Here is a 20469-nt window from a genome sequence, read left to right as displayed (position 1 = left end):
CAATTCATTCTGAACCCAAAATTTCAGGGCTTTATGGATTTCATACTGTGACAATTCTGAATTTTGAAATTTTGATATCTAAGTTATTCTTTTGGGGGCATAGCCAAGCTTAGTCCTGCGTTTCCTGGTTTCTTTGCCCTCTGCAGTAGGTTTTGTGTGTTTGGGTCTCCACTGGATAGTGTTTGAGGTGAGTTTGCATTTGTTACATATTGAGGGGTTTCCCCCTGAGTCACTGTGAGTCACTTAATGGGGCTGTTGGCTTAGTCTGGGTACTCAAGGATAAAGCAGGTCCAAAAAGCTCATAGCTGCTGCTGATTGGAGCTGCTCTTGCTCTTTTGCAAAGGTGAAAGACCATCTGATAACCAGGACCTTTCTGAAACCAGGAGGAAATAGGGATGGGCAAAACAATAATCTTGTGGCTTTAAAAATTATTGCGGGTTTCCCATTACCTACATAGAAGTTCTAATTTTCATCTGGAGCGTTGCCCATATGATTTGTATTTCCATGTTTATAGACACAATCTTCTAATCCCTGTGCTTTCAGTAGTGAGACAGAAAGGTAAAGCTAGTTTCCTTTCAAATTCAGAGTTCCTAACTTGTTTTGTTTATATAAGTGTACTAATGGATAAGTATACAATACTAGACATTCCAATTTGAAGAAAAAACTAAGGTTTTGTGGCTCATAAGTTCTTAAAGCTTTAAAAGGCTGTCTACTGAGACTACTCATCTTTTTGATGATAGTTTCTTTGGATAGGTCTGAGAGCTAACAGTTATTTTGAGTATTTTGATGCCTGAATGTTTAGGGGTGGGATTTTTAGGTTTTTTTCTAAAAAGCTTTCAAGCACCTGACTGTCATCACTGGCAAATTTGTGGTGTGCTTGGACATAACACACTATGTGCCACAGGTTCCTGCAATCAGGAAAAAACCCTATATACTCCATTTGTTGGTGTAATTTGTTTTTCCCAAGCTGAGATGTTTGGGGGGAGATTTGTGTGGAAGCTGTTTGATTATTGTAGAATATCATACTGGTTTAGACTAAAGGTTTATTTATTTATTTAAATACCAAGACTTGAAAAAATCAGCAGCATTTAGCTGAACATACCTTACTGTTGTTGGCTTAATTTAAGCCAAACTGGTTGGTATGGAGCAAACTTGAATTCCAGAGGTTTATTCTGTTCATGTCAGCCTTAGAGTGATGCAAAGCTTGCTCTCAAAATGAGAGGTCTATGTTAAGGCTTACAGTGGAATAGCTATAAATATTGATGATGTGACTAATGTTTTAGATAAAGAGAATTGGAGGGAGGGAGAAAGGAAGAGTATGTTGGTCTTTTCTGTAAGTGCAGTTGCAGCTCTTAATATAACTTAATAGTTTACCAGTGGAATAGTGTGTGAGGTCAGATGGAGCTCAGACTAGGAAATAACACAGTGATTCATTTTTCCAAAGCAACTTTGCTTTTCTTTTGCCTTTAAACAAAACTTAATTGGAAAAGAGTAGTGTAAGTAAAATGCTTTCCTTGTTGCTAACTTTTCGTCCTGCTTAATTTTATTTTGTTGCACTGCAGTTAATGAATTACAAAACCCTTTGATTAATTGGACAGTCTTTTAAAACAAAGATAATTTTTTTTTACATTTACTGCCTTTTGACTTTTTCTTTTGACAGCAGGAACAAAAGGACACTTGTTTTTATATTCTTACTTGGCCAGAATACAAATCAAAATAGCAAAATAACTACTGCATTTAGAGGGTGGCAGCTTTAATAAATCAGTTAAATACTTCAGAGTTCATAGTTCTTCCTGTTTTCAGTATGAGGAATTTTTTATGAATGCTTCTGTGCTTTACCTCTATTATCACCTTGAAGATTTGAGACAAAGTGTAGCACTGTTCTTTTTATAGTATCTGCAAAAAATTACTGATTTCCTCTATAAATCACTGGAAGTTATTAGAAGTATGCATTTTTTCAAGAAAAATAACTTTTCACTTTATTACTCTCATGGATTTTTTGTTTTTAAGGAAGACTGCTCTAGAGTGCCATGTACAAATGAATAGTTGTTGCAGACTGCTATTAAAATCAGTTGGATGTTACTTTAGAATGGTGTCTATCTCCTGCCCCAAAGGATCTGTCACCATACTCCAGCTCAATAAGTCTCTGAAATAGCATTAGCTTCTAGCTGTACAAAAGTTTAAAAGTTGATGAACCAACAATTTATTGTGCAAGGCCACCAGTGGCCCTGCTTCGGTAGATTTTCATGGGGAGATAGATTATTCGTTCCAACAAGGCTAAATAAAAATGGTCACTCTGCACTGTTGCTTGTGTTGTGTCAGAGAGATGCTTTCAGGAAACAACCCATGTCCTATGGATGAAAGTGTGCCTCTTTTTTCCATGCACTCTCCCCCAAACAGATTAATTGAACCTGCCAAAATTTAACTTCAGCAGAGCACAACTGTAGTTTGTAGCTCAAAAGGAATTGAGAACTTCTAAAAATGGCCTTGATAATTGACATTTAGTTTGAACTTCCACAAACTCACCTTTGTAGTTATTCCTGAGGGCGCAGCACTAGCCTCAATCAGTTTTGAATTTTATAAGTATAAGCACCATTGATCTCTTCTGTGGTATGTGGAAAACCATTACACATTTTTTTTCAGAGGTGTAATGAATTATGAATACTTGATACACTGTGGGGTGTTTCTTTTCAAATGTTTATATTTCTCCCCCACAACTGAGAGCCCTTTCTCCTCAATGGTATGGTCATAATACTCTTGCATCATTTATGTTAGGTCTTTAATTCTTTTTCCCTCCTTCTGAAAAAGCACTCCGTATGCTTGTCCTGGAACTCTAGGAGTAGTAATAAAAGAACTCTATACCTCCTCCTCCTCCTCATGATCTTTTTCTCTTGACCTCTTTTCCCTTGTTGCTTCATCCATCTAGTACTTCCACTCCTCTTTGTTAGCAGAGAGGGGCTGTGGGGAAGAGGGAGACTTCTGGATTAAGAATGCTCGGGCATTCAGGCATTATCTAATTCTTGAATCCAAGAGCTCTGTGGAAGGGTGTTGGAAGTGCCAAATCAAAGAAAGAGGATGAAGATGGCCTGCATGTCAGGGTGCTTCTACAGCCTTCCCTGGATGTGTCAATATAAATCCTAAATTAGTTCATGGCAAATGGAACTTGACTGTGTAAAACAGTGCAAAATAAAGGAGGTTGGATTGCTAAACAGGATATTGAGTTACACTTGTTTTCAGTTTTCTGTATAAATTATCCTGTTATTTGCTCATGGATCAAGTCAAACTTGATACTGTTTTTATACTAGATGATTTTGGCAAAGCACTGTCTAACTCATTTGTCTCAATTTCTTCACCATGTTGGAAGTTTTTCTTTGATAGTGTGTCAAAGCTTATTGAAGTTTTTGACATTAACTACTGTATTAAATATAAAATATTGCATCCTAAACTTGTCTCATGCTAGTTTATATGGCTGTTTTCTTTTGTCTGGGAATTTTACAGACATGTTGTAAGGCAGCTGCAGTTGGAAACCTGCTGCTGTGTCTTGGAAGCCAGCTGAAGTATCATTCCTTGTATGAGCTTTCAAACTAGTATTTGGCTGAAGACTGTGCAGAAATTCAAGTGCCAGAGTGTGCTGATGAGGAACTGTTTTAGCTGAGGTGGTTTATTTAGTCAGTCTTGTTAAACTGTTTTGATTGTTCAAGCTGTTCTGACATATCTGTGAGGAGCCAGGCCTCATTGTAATCCTACTTAAAGGCAGCCTGTAGGAAACTTTGTTTCAATACTGTTTGTCCACAGACAGAGATCTGCTTCTGTCTTCTGATATTTTGTTGATTTGTTATAAACTGAACATCATTAGCTGGATACTTTACAATAGCAAAACTAAGCTCTCAAATGAAATATAATAGCACCTATATTATATAATAATTTAATGCCTCGTTCCTTTATTATCCCTTTTCTAATCCCTTTACAGGGATTCCTGTATCTTCAAGACTTTGCAGTATAAATGTAAATCAGTAGCTTTGATAATAGAATTTATATGTGTAATATATGTGTCTTCTCCTATGGCTAAAGGTTTAAATCACTTTACAAACCTTACTTATTATTATTTACTCCCTGACCTCATTAGGAGAAGATGGAAACTGTGCTGTCCTTACCAGCTGCAAGCTCTTCGAGGCTTTGATGGCTGTTGTGATTGCCATTCCCACTGGCAGGCTGCTGTAGTGAGCAGAGAAGGAAGGGGGCCGTGACCCCTGGGGCTGTGTGCGATACGGTATCGCAGCGCAGGACAGCGCGGATCTGTGCGATTACCAGACACCGAATCAGCTGCGCTGTGCCAGAGCCAGAAAGCAGGAGCTTTCACACTTGCTGCCTGTTTCCCACTCATTGTGAAGCCCTGCCCTATCACTTGATAGACCTGGAAAGGAAGCGCAGAGGAAGCAAGTGCCACTGCTGGTTCAAAATGTTCCAGGGTGACTGGAAACTTTGAGCAATGGCCTGGGTGAGAAGAACAAGACCTTATTGACAGGGTTCAATCCTAGTTAAGTCTGTTTCCCATCAACTTCCTAAGTAATCACAGCCTTTCTTTTTCCTCTCCTTTGCACTCTCTGGGTCTCCCACTTTCACCTCCTTTTTTTTTAATTTAATAATAGTTTTATGTTGTAGTGGACTGAGCAACTAAGGAGAGTTTGGAAGTTTTACCCTCTCTGCTAAATCCTGGAGCTAATGAAAAAGATGACAAAAGCATTAAAAGTAGCTGTCATCTCCCCCTTTACACTTACACTTTTCCAGATTTTCCATCAAATATTCTTTGAATTTCTCCTTTCAGGACCTTGTTCTTATAATTTGATGTACATATTCTTCCAGTGAAGCTATGGCACATGTGGTTATTTTCCTGATTAACTGGTGTCATAGACTGCTATTACAAGGCTCTAGCCCTGTGAAGATCTGAGCACATACGTGTACATGTAGTGTGGAAGCTGAAACTTCCTTGGTTTCAGGGTCTTTTACATTGTGTGAGACTTTATGAAGCATTTATACCATGAAGTAATTCCTTTTCTAATGCTGGACTTTTTAACATAGAGCAATGTGCCCCTTGTGCACTGTACTGTGCCATTTTGCATACCTAGGATTTTGCCGTCAATGCAGCAAGCAATTTCCCTTGGCAGTCCTGCTCCTGTAGGGCCTCTTAGTGCATCTGTAATTTCTTACTTTAGTGTGTTATTCTTCTTAGGCTCTCTGAGGCAAAAAATATTTTAATATGAGGTAAAAAGGAAGTTTTTCTCTGGAGCAACATGCTTTTAAGTGATGATCAGAAAGAAATGTTGTCTGTTTAGTTTTGCTCTTAAACGTCTCTGGCCATGATTATGACAGAGCAGATCCACATAACAGAGTTTAAATCTGTAAACATAGTGGCATCTCATTGTTTTTATGGTCTTTTTGTAGCAAGTCATTTGCGTCTGGTGGAATACATTCACATATTGAAGGAACAAGCAATTCAAGAAGTGAGTGAAAGTGCAGACTTTGGGCATGGATAATCATTGAATTGGTTAGTGAGAACTCTTTTGGAGAGGTAAACTTTGCTGAGTATGTGATGGTATTTACACATTTATAGAGTTGTTATGAACTTACTGGTTTTGGTAATTCTGGCAATATTCATTTGCCAGAATCCTCTTATTTCAGGAAAATGTGTGCTAGCACATGTTTTGAAGTATTAGCTTTTGAGGAGCTTAATAATTTAAGTTTGACAAGGATTTTACAGGAGAAAAAAAAAGAAGAAAGATCTCTGAAATTAAATGACCCAAATTTCCAAATTCTCAACCTTCAATGATATATATTTAAGATCTGAAAATGACTTTTATCATGTAGTTTAAATATAAGGTGTGCTAGGGATGTTTTTGAAAACTCTGTAGGTCACGCAAGGCAGAATTATTACTGCCTTCAGAAACCTTGTAGAAGGTGTGCCTGGCCAAGGGAGATGCCAGTGTGACAAGGTGCTACTGAGGCATGTTGGTTTTTAGAGGATGCCAAGCTTGTACTATTTTTTTACATGTTTTTCCTTCCCTATCTCCAAAATAGTTCAAATTCAAAGACTGTGGTTAGGATATTTTAGAAAGATAGTCCCCAGGCACTTTATAATGGAACTTGGGAAGAGATTCAAGAGATGGGAATTCTCAACCAGCATTTGTATGCAAGTTATCTTAAAATATACTGCTTCATAGTCTAAAATTAACTGAAGAGAAACTGTGGTATTTTTAGGTCGCTGTATGAATCTGGAGAAATCAAAGTATAGGCTTGTTACCCAGTCTACTCACTACAAGTTTTTTTCTTCTCTCTTTTGAGATCTTAACCAGTCCAAATCTCCCAGGCCTATTCGCTGTGTTTCTAACATTTTCCTATATCTTGCTCTTCCCAGGATGGATCGTACTTGGCTGAGTTCCTGCTGGAAAAAGGCTATGAGGTGAGTGACTCGGTGACGGGCTGCAGGCTGATGGAGTCGTTTGGATGCTGCAGCCCCAGCCCGCTTCCTCTGCTCCTGTCCTTCCCTGTGTATGTTTTCCACTCCAGTCCTAGATAACAAATCAAAACTCCAGAGAGGAATGTGCAGCATGGCCTGTAATCATGCCAGGTTATTGTACTATTTATCATCTAATGTCCACTGGTGGATTCCCTCTTCTCCTCGGGGTATAGCTGGTTTGCATGTTTCCCGCCAGCTCAGATAAGCAGTGACCTGTGTGAGCCAAAACTGTAAGGAATTAGGGAATAATTTATGATGCAATGTACCACATAAAGGAATAAGAACCTCTTGCTTGTTCTTTTTCCCCACCTCTCTCTCCACAGTAAAGGCCCTTTTTTTGACAGTTTTATTTCAGCAATAAAAACCTTGCATTTTGCTTTCTCTGTTTAAAAAGGAAAAAAACAAACCCTAAAACAAAACCCAAATAACAAACCCCAAACAAGTTGTACTTTGGTACAGTTATTTTCTATGTTTTATCTTGGATTAATTAATTATTGCTCAGCACGTGATTTTTTTGCATTCTTTTTCCTTGAAATAATGGGAGTCTGATTCCTTCTCGCAGCATAATTTTCCCTGGCAAAAATCAGATTTCTTCTGGTCTAGCAAAGCAACAATCATGTTGTTGCTATTGTTATGGTTTGATTTGAGGGGTTTGAACTGATGTGGGCTTAAATGTAAGAATATTTGCCTTCTTGATAATAGAAGATGGTTCTAAAATGTATGAAAATGGAAGGAGATTGAGTGGTCAAATTAATCTCCCCACAATGTATTTTTTTTTTTTTGGGGTTTAGTAAAAGTTAATGCTTGTTTTAATGTTGAATTTTATTACTTCTGTTGTAATACTGCTTCATAGCTTAGTGAAAAGTCTCTTCTCAGCCAGTTTGTGCTTCCCATACTTTTGTAGCAGGTTAATCTTGCCTCGCTTATTCCATCCTTTCTTTGGCTTTATTGATTAATTTGGTTATTGAAGTTGGTTTTTAAGATGTGTACATTGATTATTTTTTACGATTTCTCCATTCCATTTGGGGATGAGGGATATTGTGATTGCCTTTGCTATTTTGAAGGCAAAAGCACATTCTCTCATTGTGCACGATGAAATTGGGAGCTGACAACACCAAATTAAATATAATCCTTTCAACAGTACAAAGATTACTATAGTTGGGTAGAGTTCTTTCGTTCTGTTCTTCAGCTCTCCATCAATTTTTTGGAGTTCTTTCCTGTGCTCCCATTTAGAAACCTCTGTTCCTAAATAACTGAATGCAAGCATACGACAACTGATTGCCTCCCTAATTGAGATGCTTCATTCAACTTCCTTTTCTTTTTAAAATTTCAATGTGTTTGAAGATCTGTCTCTTTTGAGAAAAATCCACTGATACATTCTTAAGTAGATTAACCAGTCTGCACACATTTTGGCCTGTCACAGAGTTTGCATTTCACTTGCAATTCTCTGTCCCATGCAGACAAAGGTACCTTTCATCAGTTTTCTTACGGTAATATTGCTGTCATGGATTAAGCATTTGGCAGGTTTTCTTGCTCTTGTATGTGCATACCAGAATAAGGAGTGGGAGAAAAAGAAAAAAAAAGAAAGAAAAGAAAAAAAATAGCAGGGTTCACATGGGGTTTTTTGTTATCACTGAATGTAACAGGCTCTCTGGATTTGTCTGTTTACCGACTCTTTTGAAGTCCTGGGACGGGTGCATTTAGCACATCTCACTGGTCAAAAGTTTGTATCACAGTCATGAGCAGACACAAAGCTCTTGCAAGCCCAATCTTTCATCAAGCTTTTGAGCTGGCAAGATTTGATTTATTGGTCAGCCGTTCAGATGATCATGAATTTCAGCATGACTTCATTCAGAGATAGATAATTGAATGCTCAAGAAGTCTCCCTTCAGAACTTTAAGCCAAAATATTTAATCTTGCTAGAAGAATCACAGAATAATTTAGGTTGGAAATGACCTCCAAGATCATCCAGTCCAATGGTTAACCCAACACTACCAAGTCCACCACTAAACTGTCTTCCTAAATGATAGATCTACTTGTCTCTAAAATACCTATAGGGCTGGTGACTCAGCCGCTTGTCTGGGCAGCCTGTTCCAGTTCTTGACAACCCTTTACATGAGTAAATTTTTTCCTAATATTTAATCTAAACCTCCTCTGTTGTTGAGCACCTTAGTTTTCTTCCTTCAGAATAATGAGTTACGTTAAAACTGAAGTCTGATATTTTACTCAGCAAAGTAATAGTTTGTTTGAGAACTTAAAATATTTTCAGCATCATTTGTGCAAATGAAGTCATTGTGAAAGTGAAGTTATTATGAAAGTGTCTTTTTTTGAAAGCGTTTCTCTGTAAACTTGATGTGCCTATAAATTATAGGTACACGCATCGCACAATCTAAAAGAATTATTTTGATAGGACTTTTAATTACATGTTTTTTATGATGTATCTTCATAAATCCATCATTTGATGAAAATTTCTTTTGGGGGGCACATTTCTCAGTGCCTCACTGATCCTGAAAGGGCAAATGTTTTATTCAGTTGTGGAAAGTTGAGTTTGAATTGTAGAACAAGTTATGTTGTGAGCAATGTCACAGGACACATACCTTGCTCACAAAATCACAAGTGATTTTCTGCAAGGAAATTGGCACAATAAATTTGACCTGTAAGTCGTAAAAATGAAGTTATTGAGCTCTTTTAAATCTTGCCACCAAAATGTCATTCTTAAATCAGCAAACTGGTATTTATCTGCACTTGTGTGCACTTTTTCACTTGGTTAAATTCTGGACTTAAGATGAAATGAAAAACATTTTCTTTGTCAATAACCATAGCTTGTTTTAGCCTGTTCCTGTTTCTATATTCTTGCAAATTAACATCAAGTGGGAGAATAAAGAGATGGCCTCAACAAACCAAGTCTAGGATGCATAGAAGTACAAGGGATCACTTTCAGAAATAAAAGCCAGGGAGAGGTGGAGGACAGTCAGATGCTTAAGCTTGATTTCAGTTGTGCAAGCACAACTTCTGTAGCTGGTAACCAAAGCTAATATGAATTTTGGCAGCAGGCATCATGGGGCAGTCTTACAGGACAGGATGAAACAGGGTTAATGTTGGAAAGATTTCTCTAATGTATTAGGCACAAAGGGTCTTTTCTTTAATATTACTCAGAACCAGAGTAGCTTTCTTTTCACCAGCTTATTTATCATGGCAGGTTAAAGGAAATTCCCAACCTGGGTTTCATTCTTAGGCTTGTCTGTGTCTCCTGCAACCCATTGGAGGACAGTGACACATGAGGTCTACAAAACAGCACTGACTGTTCTGGCTGTTCTTCCTGCACCCCAGAAAGCGAATGACAGCTCATTTTTAAAATACATTTGGGCCTTGCAGCTGCTGCTCCTTCTTTCCCTTTGTCTCCCTTCTTTCTGCCCTTCTCTCCTGTCTGCCCATTCTGTCTTTCCATAGCCCCACATCCTGCTGTTGCTTTTTCTATGCCCATATCTGCCTCCAGAAAGACTTCTCTACAACCAAGGAGCAATGGTTTTCTAGACACAATATTGCTTTTCCAACTCCAGTAATGTTGTCAAGCCTCACTCACTAGGAGATGGTGCTCTGGGGAAATTCAGTGTGTTTTCTGTACTGTGTGTGATGTTTGGGCTGCTAGTGGTGTCGACGAGGGAGAAGGGAAAACCACTCAATGGTGCTAAAGTTAATAGCACCTCATTTCCCAGTATCATATTTGGGAATTGGATAACTGTCCATCTTTAGGAATAGAGCTGAGCTCTGATTCCTTGATAAAAGGGTTAGGCCCACATATATGAGAATTGTAAGTGATGGTAATGAACTCTTTCTTCTTAATGTTTACTACTTTTCCATTTTTTTTCCTTATTCAATCCCCAGGTGCATGGCATTGTTCGTCGATCCAGTTCTTTTAATACAGGCCGGATTGAACATCTCTATAAGAACCCACAGGCTCACATTGAAGGAAGTAAGGCTTTGCTTTTATATTTAAGGTGGTATATGTTATATTTAATCTTGACTGTTTTTTTGGTGGAGAAAGATCCCTGGAAACAGGAAGGGAATTGAGTTTTCTTCTGCTAGTGTTAGCTTGCTGCTCTATCTCAGAAAGAAAATTGACCATTTTTCTCTGAAGATGATGTGGCATGAAATATGGATAGTCTAGTGTGTGTGAGTTTTTAAATGTGGAAAATATAAGAGGAACCCAGGATAGCACTTCATGTTGTGTAGAAATGCTGCCATTGTTAAGGAATAGCTGGGTAGTAGCAGTTAGAATGGCTGGGCCTGAAAATGCTATGTGAGTTTAAAAATACTGAGATTTCAGAATAGTTAAACACAGGGTTTTTTTGAGGCAGTTATCTTAAGTACTCCACCTGTGTTTTCTCATGAGCTCCATGGTGTCTGATGGAGGTGAAGGTTTGTAAACAGCCTGTATGAGAGCATGAATAAGACATGATCAGTTCTTACTGATGATAGGAAGAATGAATCTTTGGACCTTCTCAATTCCTGCACTCAAGGAAGGGAGTACCTGCTCTTACCTGAAGGAAAGGCATTGCTCTTGTAAATTTGCTGACAATTTACCATATCCTCGGTTATCAATGATAATCTGGAAAGTTGAAATTCTTACCTTTAGTGTACACATGGAAAAAAAAAATTGTTTTATCTTAAGGGAAGTTAACTTGTCTCTTAATGAGATGCAGCTCAGTTGTTGGATGACTCCAGTTCAGCAGAGGGATTGAGCACTTTAACAATCACACAGTTCTCCATGCTCTGTCTATTTTGTAGAGTTGTGAAAGCTTTCCTGATAGTCCAGGATAGTATTGTCCAGTTTAAGGTATTGTTAACAACAAGTATCTCCATTATGTAAAAAATCATGTCTTTGAAGTCTGCTTCACACCATGGTTAAAGAGAGCCTAATTTTATCAAGTTTAATGCATAATTAAGCTTACAGATTTCCTTTGGTCTTTGCTTGTAATTTTTATTTAAAACACACTTAATTTCTAACATGGTGTTGCTACTTGCTGTACGCTGTTCGTTAAAGTATCTGATTAAGAGAGGAGTAGAATTAAACGAAATATCTTCATGAAGAATACTGAAACCTGTTTTTCTGTCAAGAACAATGTAAGAACTGTTTCCCAGGACTTGCATTTTTGGCTCACAAGGCAGAATGAAGAAAATGAAATCTTGTGCTTGCAATCACTTGAAAAGTGTTTTGAGAAGACAATGTAGATCACAATAAATATATATACAAGGATTTATGGAAAGGGATAGAAGGAAGAAAAGAGAAAGCAGATGTTAATTTTTCCCCCACTTTTAAACTAATTTTTCTTTAACTGAAGAATGTAGCCATATGAATGGGAGGAGAAGGAATTGGACTTGGAATCTCAGGAAAGGCTGCTCCATGGAAACTGTTTGAAAACAATGGGTTTCCAGGCAGTACTGTAGGAAGCAAAGAAGCAATAGTGGTTGATGTGAGCAAACCCTAATTTTATCTTTGCCATGTGTGTTTTTCCTGTCAGGAATCGATTGCATATTGCAAGATGGTGCTCTTCATAGACAGTGAACCTCTTTGTATGAAAAAAGTAGGGAGCACAGGAAGGAAGACAAGGTGCATCCTAGAGCAATCCCTCCTGCTCTTGCTTGCTAAGGAAGTTTTAGACTGGATAATATTACTAAAGCCCAAAGGTTCTGACATTTGATCTGTGTTTATGAATCTGTGCACCAAATAAACTCCATTTCTAGTAAGTCTTACTGCTTAGCCTTTCACTCTTGAAAGACCCTCTTTTTTCATGGGTCAGGAGGGAACATAGCTTCATTCCCTGCTCTCCTTCAGAAAGGCCATTTGGACCAGAAGCTTTGAAGACTTGATGGTAGACCAAAATAAGGACTCTCCTTGAGAGCATTAAATTTATGGTAATAGTGGGTAATAGTGACCCTGTTTCCTGGGTCAGCCCAGCTGCCCCTGAGAAGGTCTGAAACTGCTCTCTGGCCTGGGGGTCATGGCAGGACTGCATGCCTTTGTTGTAGGAAGAGGAGCACAGGCTCTGGCATCTCTTTCCTGCCTAGCATTATCTTTAGTCACACCTTCAGCTGGGTCTGAAGTCTCTTCAGAATGTCCTTTTCAACTGATGTTCATGTGAAAACAAATTTCAAGGATATACCGTGGCTGAACTACTTTGTCAACCTGAAGAACCTCATGCACATGTTAAATGGGAATGTACAGGGCTGAACATCTGAGAACTGTGTGATCTGTTAACTTCCTTGCTGTTTTATACCGTTAAAAAAAAAACCAAACCCTAAACTGGCATTAATAATAACAAAATTCACATATCTCAACAGCAGTTAAAAATGTATTATGAATTCATATCTCTTGTAATAAGCCTGGTGTTTCAAGACAAAAAAAACAACCCCAAAACAACAACAGCAAATTAAGGTCATAAACAACAAGCGAAAGTCTTTACAAATATGGCGAGTAACCATAAACAGCTAATTCATCAATAATAACAACTTTTTATTGGAAAGATCTGTGAATAGCAGTGTGTTTGTTTGATTTTTCAGTTTTGTTTTAAGTAAGAGCAAAAACGAGACCTGTTTTGTGAATTTCACTTTTGCAATATCTTCTTGACAGATCAGGGTCTGAAAACAAGGACAACTTGATAAACCATTGCAACTTTCACTTTGAATTTTGACAGGAGCTGGTTTCATGTTCTTACATTCTTTTTTACACACAAATTAGAAAGAAACTGAAGTCTGGAAGGGATAAATAACATCTGTATCTAACCAATTTTGAGATTTTGATGTATAGCATCACAAACTGTGTTTCATTGACAGTTAAATGGTTCTGTTAAATTCCCTTCCAGTGTGCATCTGTATTTTTTTAAATGGAAAAACAATAGTAACAAATGCAGCAGGTTGTACTGAAATATTATCTAAATGTTCACCTAGTAGATACCTTACACATTTTTGTTGTGTTGTGAAGTTTCTCACAGTGAGAAATTAAAACGTGCAACATTTTGCTAAGGAGAGGAAAGCCATTGATGGGTGCTTAAGAAGTTATTAAAATATTTTTGAGTGAAAGATTGGAAGCCCAAACTGAAAAATGCCCTATTTTTGTGACTGGAATTCTGTATCTGACATATTAACCTGACATCTGACTTATTGATATAACCTGGGGAAATTAAGTGCGAGCTACTAAACAAATTATATAAATGTTGATAGATAAATAGATTATTGAAAAAAGAATCTGAAATGCTGTTCATTACTCCTATGTGGAAATGTATTTTGTGGTTAAAGCAGGGAAGGAAAAAAACAAGCAAAACCAAGTTTAGCTGGTGATCTCTTGACTTTTTCCAATAAATATTTATTCAGACCTTGACCTGAAATAGCATATGGACTGAAAATGCATTATTTTTCTGAGATGAAAGTGTATTAACTCTGTATTCTTAAACTCTGAAGACATGAAGCTGCACTATGGGGATCTCACAGACAGCACCTGCCTGGTGAAGATCATTAATGAAGTCAAACCCTCTGAGATTTACAACCTGGGGGCTCAGAGCCATGTCAAGGTGAGTAACCTTCTCTAGCACTGAGAATGTGTGGTGGTGGTGTCAGTATATTACCTTGATTACTTTAGACTGCAGCATTTACAGCAGTTTTACTGTTAATTTCATCAGGTAAACACTGCCTTCAGTCAAGACGGTCATGCTTGCTGTGGTGCTTAATTACTGCATGAGTTTGCAACTCAATATATATTTAGATGTCAGAAGAAGAGAGGTCAAATTGTCATTGTCAACAAAATCTGCATGTTTAAAAATCTGGTTTTTCTGCCACATGAAACAACTTTTGCTGTAGACTTTGCTGCTGATCAGTCCTAGCTGAGAATTTATGCAGTGTACTTAGGCCAAGCAGTACTTTAAACAATATTATTTGGTTTGTTTAAAATCAATATATATATCAGAATGCATCACTTCTATAAAGTCTTCTCAGTTTTCACACAGATGATAACTCTTTGAAATATTGACCTACAAACAATAGGCTACTACCTGAAGCATTACAACACTTTTGGTTACAAAAAATCAAGTCAGAGACAGTGGAATAATAAGGGGTCATTAAAAACTAGTAATTTGACCCTGGCAAGTACTGCTGCTGGAAAAGGATGGAAAATGAATAGCAGAGGCAATAACTTGGTGGTTTACATTTATTAAGCTATGCTGCTGTAAAAGCTCAGTTTACTAACAAGTGACCACTATTTACTTGCAAAATCCTCATTCATACTTCATGATTACAAACTGAAACTGACATCCAGGTAGAAAATTGTCATTAAAATAAACTGGGCTTCAGTCATATGTCCTGTCCTTGTTGTGTGTAATGTGTAAGCATTCTAAAGTGATAATATTCCCTGGCTTCTCTTGAGATGAGAAGTGAAGGAGTATTTAAGCCTCCTGAAAATCAGTTTGGATTTAGTTTCTGAGTAAGCCTTCCCACAAAAAGTGGTGTGTTGTTCCTATCACTGCAAGCCTTGAAATGCAGAAAGAGGAAATCACATGGAAAGACTGCAGTTATTGACAACACACACAGCAGAATACAGACATGAAATAAGAATAAATCTGCTTTTAATTTGCTTGCATGATTGAATTAACTGTGTTAACATGGGGTCTGGTTTATTAGCTCACGAAGAACAGTATAACAACAGAACTATATTAGTCCAAGGGCAGAAGATGGTCCAGAAGATAACCGAACTGCTGCTTTGCAGAGTGAAATCTGAGCCAACAAATTATGCTGGATATTTGCAGTCCACAGCTAGGTGTCCCAGCATCCCTTTTCTTGAAGTGGCTCACTGTATAGCAATCTCTGTGGGAATTACCTGTCCCACTTAATTTGGGACTACAATGTTAGTACCATGCTAACATCATCTATCTCCATGTGCCTGCTGAAGCTGCAACAGCTTGCTCACAGCACTGGGAGGGCAAGCTGAAGGGGTAATAGTGGTGCTTGTGCTGCTGCTATGGGTTCTTGGATGATTCTGCCATGGGTTATGGGAGGGATTATTCCGCAAATGCCTCACTGCATGATGAGCTCAGTTGGTTAGAGCATGGGGCTTATAATGCCAAGGTTGTGGGTTTAATTCCCATATGGGCCATTCACTTAGGAGTTGGACTTGGTGATCCTTCTAGGTCCCTTCCAGCTCAGACTACTCTGTGACTCTGAGCCAGTGCAGATCTGGCACTGACTCTTGGCTTTTGGAAATCTAATGTCCTCACGTCCTGGAGGACAATGAAAATGGCTGTATTAGAAGCTGACCTGGATGCAGCATGCTGATACTTAGGCAATGTTAGCAGTCCTATGGGAAGTGTAGATGAAATCCTTCAAGGTGTTCTTGCTTCCTAGCATCTCCAGTAGTACTTCTACTGGAGTACTCTCTCTAGGAGAGAAGATAAGCACCCCGAGTCGGTTGACTGAGGTGGTTGGGAGAGCTTGACTCTGTTATTGGTAGGAGTTAAAAACAGTCCAACTGTGTTTAACATTTTAAAACAATTACCGGTGTTGAAAGAGGCAGTAGGACTTGGCCGTCTGTTCAGGTGAATGTCTTCACCAAACAGCTGTTAGCATTAGACTGTGGTTACATAAACTTACTGGGTTTGCTTGTATGCATCATGTTTGGGGAAGGAGGGAAAAGAACTTCTAATCTTAGCTTGCTTTAAATTCTGGTCACTTTGAACTGGTGACGTCTTCAGGATTTTTTTGGTGGTGTTTGTATTGGCCTGTGTTTATGCAGAATAAAGTTTTCTATCACTCTCACTTCCAGTTAGTTTATGTGAGCCATGCTGAAATGAAGGAAAATAAAATCATAGGAAGTTGATCTGGTTTCCTGTAGGAAACCAATGAAGATGAAATTGGTTCTTGGAATGAACCCACAGTAGTCTGGGAAATACTGTCAGAGAAGACGTTTTTCTGAATCATAAATAGTGAGGACTGTGACTCATAAAGTAGGTCACTGGGAGGCTGATCTGATCTTGTACATGGGAGAAAGTGAGAGAAGACTGAAACTTGTTCCTTATTAAAAACAGAAAACTCAACAGAATGATATCATCAGTAGGAACAAATTATCCAGTGTGCATTGCTGTCTGTTTTGGTGAGAAACAGGGATTAGCTCTCTGCACTGTGGCTTCACCATGGGAAGTTCAGAAGACAGTGGCATATTCACTTCATGGCTACTAAACAAACAGCTCAGCCTCATTTTCTCTATCCAGTCTTTATATCCTCCTGCTTTGAATCGTAGTTCTTGGGGAATCTGGTGAACTGACCATGTTTTATTTTTCATTTAATTTGGTTTTATGGGAGTTTACAATACATTGATTCTAAATAATTATCTATTATTGGATATAGTAGCATGCAGATAGCTTAATCTAAATCCTGTTATCCTGTTATTCTATTATTCATATCCTTCTGTTGAATGTCTTCAAAATCAATTATCCAAATGTAGGTTGTCTAAAACGATATAAATGTCTCTTTTTGCACATCTTTCAGAGGACGCACACACATAGATATAAAGTTGTAACTATTTTTTCTTGAAGGACAGATGATCACATCAGTTTGACTTCACTGTAAAATATTTTTTACTTTGAATTGTACTGAACTAATGAAGCTGGCAAATATTTTTTGACAAATTTCTGAATCCAAAAGGCAGTGTAACCTCAGTAAAGTTATCTTAGCACTTGAAACGTTTTCATGTATCCAAGCAGTTAAATGTGGGCTGGTTTCACGGCTTGCTGTCCTAGTAGCATTAAATAGCCTGGTCAGTGCATAGGTCTTCAGAGGCCAGGGAGGAAAATCCCAACTTATGCAAAAGCCTGTGCTCATCCATGTCTCTTACTGCATTCTGAATCTGGATTGGTGAGAAAGTGGGATAACTACAGAGGGGGAAAACTTGAAGTACACGAGTAGAAGTTTGCAGCATATAATTCCAACAGAGTTGCAGGATGGTTGACGGTCATAAGGGACCTCTGGAGACGGTCTAGTCCAACCCCGTTACTCAAAGGGGAGTTATCTAGAGCAGGTTACAGAGAACTTTTTCCAGTCAAGTGTTTAGTAGGATGGAGACCCCACAACCTCCCTGAGCAGCCTGTTTCCTCACCTGTGCAGCTTCTTCACTCTTACAGTAAAAAACTAGCACACACCACCACAAATTTTCATATTTTTAAATGGAATGTTTCCTTGTGTTTCAGTTTCTGACCATTGCCTCACCTCATGTCACTGTATACTGCTGAGAGGAGTCTGTCTCAGTCATCCTTTCCCATTCCACTTATCAAATGACACATCAGGGAGATCACCCTCTGAGCCTTCTTCAGGCTAAAAAACCTCAGCTCTTTCTGCTTCTCCTTATGTGACAGATCCTCCAGTCCTTCAGCCTTTTGTGGGCTAAGACTACCCTGTCCAGTTCTTCCTTGACTGTAAGAATTGTCTGTTCATATCATTTCCCTTTGTGAGCTGTTCAGTCACCCACTTCAGGTTATCAGTGCCCTCCAGATACCTTCTGGCTTGTACCTGCTGTGTTGTCCCTGTAACAGATATTGGGATAGTAAAAATCACCCATAAAGACCAGAATATATGAGGATGAGCTTTCTTAACTTACCTGAGGAGGGGCTTATCTACTACTACATCACATTCTAAAGCCTGTTTGTATCCCCAGACTCCTTGTGGTCTGAGGAATGGGAAGCATATGGGAAACAGGTCATCTTTTTCATTTCCTATCACAGTCTTTTATGGGAGGCTTCTTCCAGCAGTTGTAATTGTGGTTGTGATAATTGCTGGGCGGAGATGGTACTGTGCAACTTTATAGTGAAAAAGGTAGTGTTTGGGTCATGGCATGGGAGCTGTTACTAAACTCCTGTTTAGTACACAAGTGAGTCTGGTAATTAAAACTATATATAGCTGACTTTCTCCTGCAGGTTTTATCAGAGATGGTTTAGGGGAAGTACTCTTCCCCCATCACCTTCTATCCATGCAGTTAGGTGGGCTGAAAATCACCTATGACAAAGTCTGTGTCACAGAGGGTGGCGTGACTCTGAGGCAGTCTCACATGAGGAAGGCACTTTCATGGCACATGTACAGTGAGTGCCTAGCTATGAGGGAAGTCAAGGCACTAAATAACTTAGCATGGACCTAAGTACTGTCGCTCCTGGTTGCAGAGTTCTGGCATCCTTTCAAAGTCTCATGCTGTTCAATAGCCAGGTTTGGGAACGTGCCCTCCTTTTGCTGTCATTGTCTATTTGATGGATTAATTCTGAAAACAATTCTTTTGCACTGGAGATGTGTTTTTGTAGTACAGTCCATTAAACAGGAATGCTTCTCTCTAATTTGTTGGGTGGGTTTTTTTAATCACACATAAACATGATGAACAAGTAAATCATAATGATGCTACTTCTATTTTTATATGCTAACTGTATGTACACAGTTTGGTTCTGATCATGCAATGCATTCTCATGGCAAAAAATAGTGTTCCTTGTTGTTGGGAACTTGGTCTTTTAAACTTTTTTTCATTAATACAATATTGCTTATATTAAACTGTAGGTGAAATAATTAAAATATTTAATTGTAAAGCTTTTCCAGTATTTCATTACTAGCAAGGCTGATAATTGCTTATAATTGCATAATTCATGGTTTATGTACTGTACCTTGTGGTTCTTATCATTCAGTATGCTGTTTTATTACTGCATGGGTTTTAAGATTCTTATGAATGTCATGGAAGCTCACAGCTTCTTGAGGAAATGAATGGATTTTTTCTATGTTTTATAGTAGAAATATTTTGACTGTTCAGTGTAACAAGATCTTGTCTAGTTAATTTTAAAGACTATTAGCAATGCTCTGTAGAGATGTAGTACAACTTATTCACAGGAAAGAACATGCCTAACAGACCTTAATTTTATGCCAATAGAAAATTTTATAGCTGTGCTTTATAGAATATGTTATCATCTCAATATGATATCAAATTCCTTCTAATTTAGCATGTGTGGCTGTTCAATTTGTTAGCCAAAAGCTGAGTTTCCAAACCTGGTTTATACTATCAGGCTATGGATGTAGAGCCTTCTGCCCTAGGGTACCTCTGATTAGTGTAGGACCCCTGTGTGGGGCTGTGGTGTGCTCAGGTGTCTCCTGTCATCTGTTTACTGGTGGTGGCAGCTCGTAACACCAGCCTTGGGGACACAACCTTGCTGGAAAATTGTTGTGCTAACCAGCAAACACTGTATTTGCACAGGGCTGTAGATGGTGGGGTCTTGGTCCTTAGCCAGGACAGTTAGGCTCTCTGCTGTAAATACAAAGGAATAAAAACTAGCAGGGCTACCTTCTATCCTGCAGAGCGCTTTAGTGCTTTTCCTCATGCTAGGATTACCCAGGATGTGATCTTGTAGAGTGCTGAACTAGTTCAGCACACTTTTTTAGCTGCTTCAACTTCAGACTGTTGCAGTTGTTCGGGTGCTCTCCTGAGTTTTGTGCAGGATGCTGTGTCCTTGTGGGATGGAGTGCACCAGAGGGCAGAGTAAGCCTCTCAAGTGGTTCTTTCAAATGCTTATATGTGTTGTTTTGCTGTGTACCTTAAATTCTTTAAGTAATCTAATTCCTTCTGATTTTAGGTAGTTTTACACTTGAAATATTTTAGGCAATGCTTTTAGTATAATATGTGCAGTACCTGTTTAAACAGATTCTGTGTGGCCTGGAAGGAAAGGTAATTCCAGTAATAGTTAGCAATTGGAATTATATGTGTCTCTTCACTTGGTTTACTAAGTATTTATGGCAACTTTATACAATCCTGTAATTGCAGCTTATAATGTCAGACTAAATAGATTTAAAACCAAGTGTTAGCAAAGAACTTAGTGCAACTATTAATTTTATTAAGCAGATTAACTTTAATAGTTAACTGTATGTATTATAGCTGTAAATGCTATGAATACTTA

The 20469-nt window shown here is 38.3% G+C and overlaps 1 protein-coding gene across 1 annotated transcript in view; it reads left to right on the top strand.

Moving 5' to 3' along the window:
* The window catches only part of GMDS (GDP-mannose 4,6-dehydratase), a 407496-nt gene that overhangs the window by 54940 nt on the left and 332087 nt on the right, over positions 1 to 20469 (top strand). Inside the window, exons 2-4 of the mRNA XM_064705379.1 lie at positions 6413 to 6457; positions 10400 to 10487; positions 13973 to 14082. Of these exons, the coding sequence (XP_064561449.1) occupies positions 6413 to 6457; positions 10400 to 10487; positions 13973 to 14082 (243 nt within the window). The remainder of the gene's footprint in view (positions 1 to 6412; positions 6458 to 10399; positions 10488 to 13972; positions 14083 to 20469) is intronic.

The sequence above is a fragment of the Zonotrichia leucophrys genome, chromosome 2, assembly GCF_028769735.1.
Source record: "Zonotrichia leucophrys gambelii isolate GWCS_2022_RI chromosome 2, RI_Zleu_2.0, whole genome shotgun sequence".
Classification (NCBI taxonomy): Eukaryota; Metazoa; Chordata; class Aves; order Passeriformes; family Passerellidae; genus Zonotrichia; species Zonotrichia leucophrys.
The sequence above is the reverse complement of the archived record's forward strand: the minus strand, read 5'-3'. Positions and strand labels throughout refer to the sequence as shown.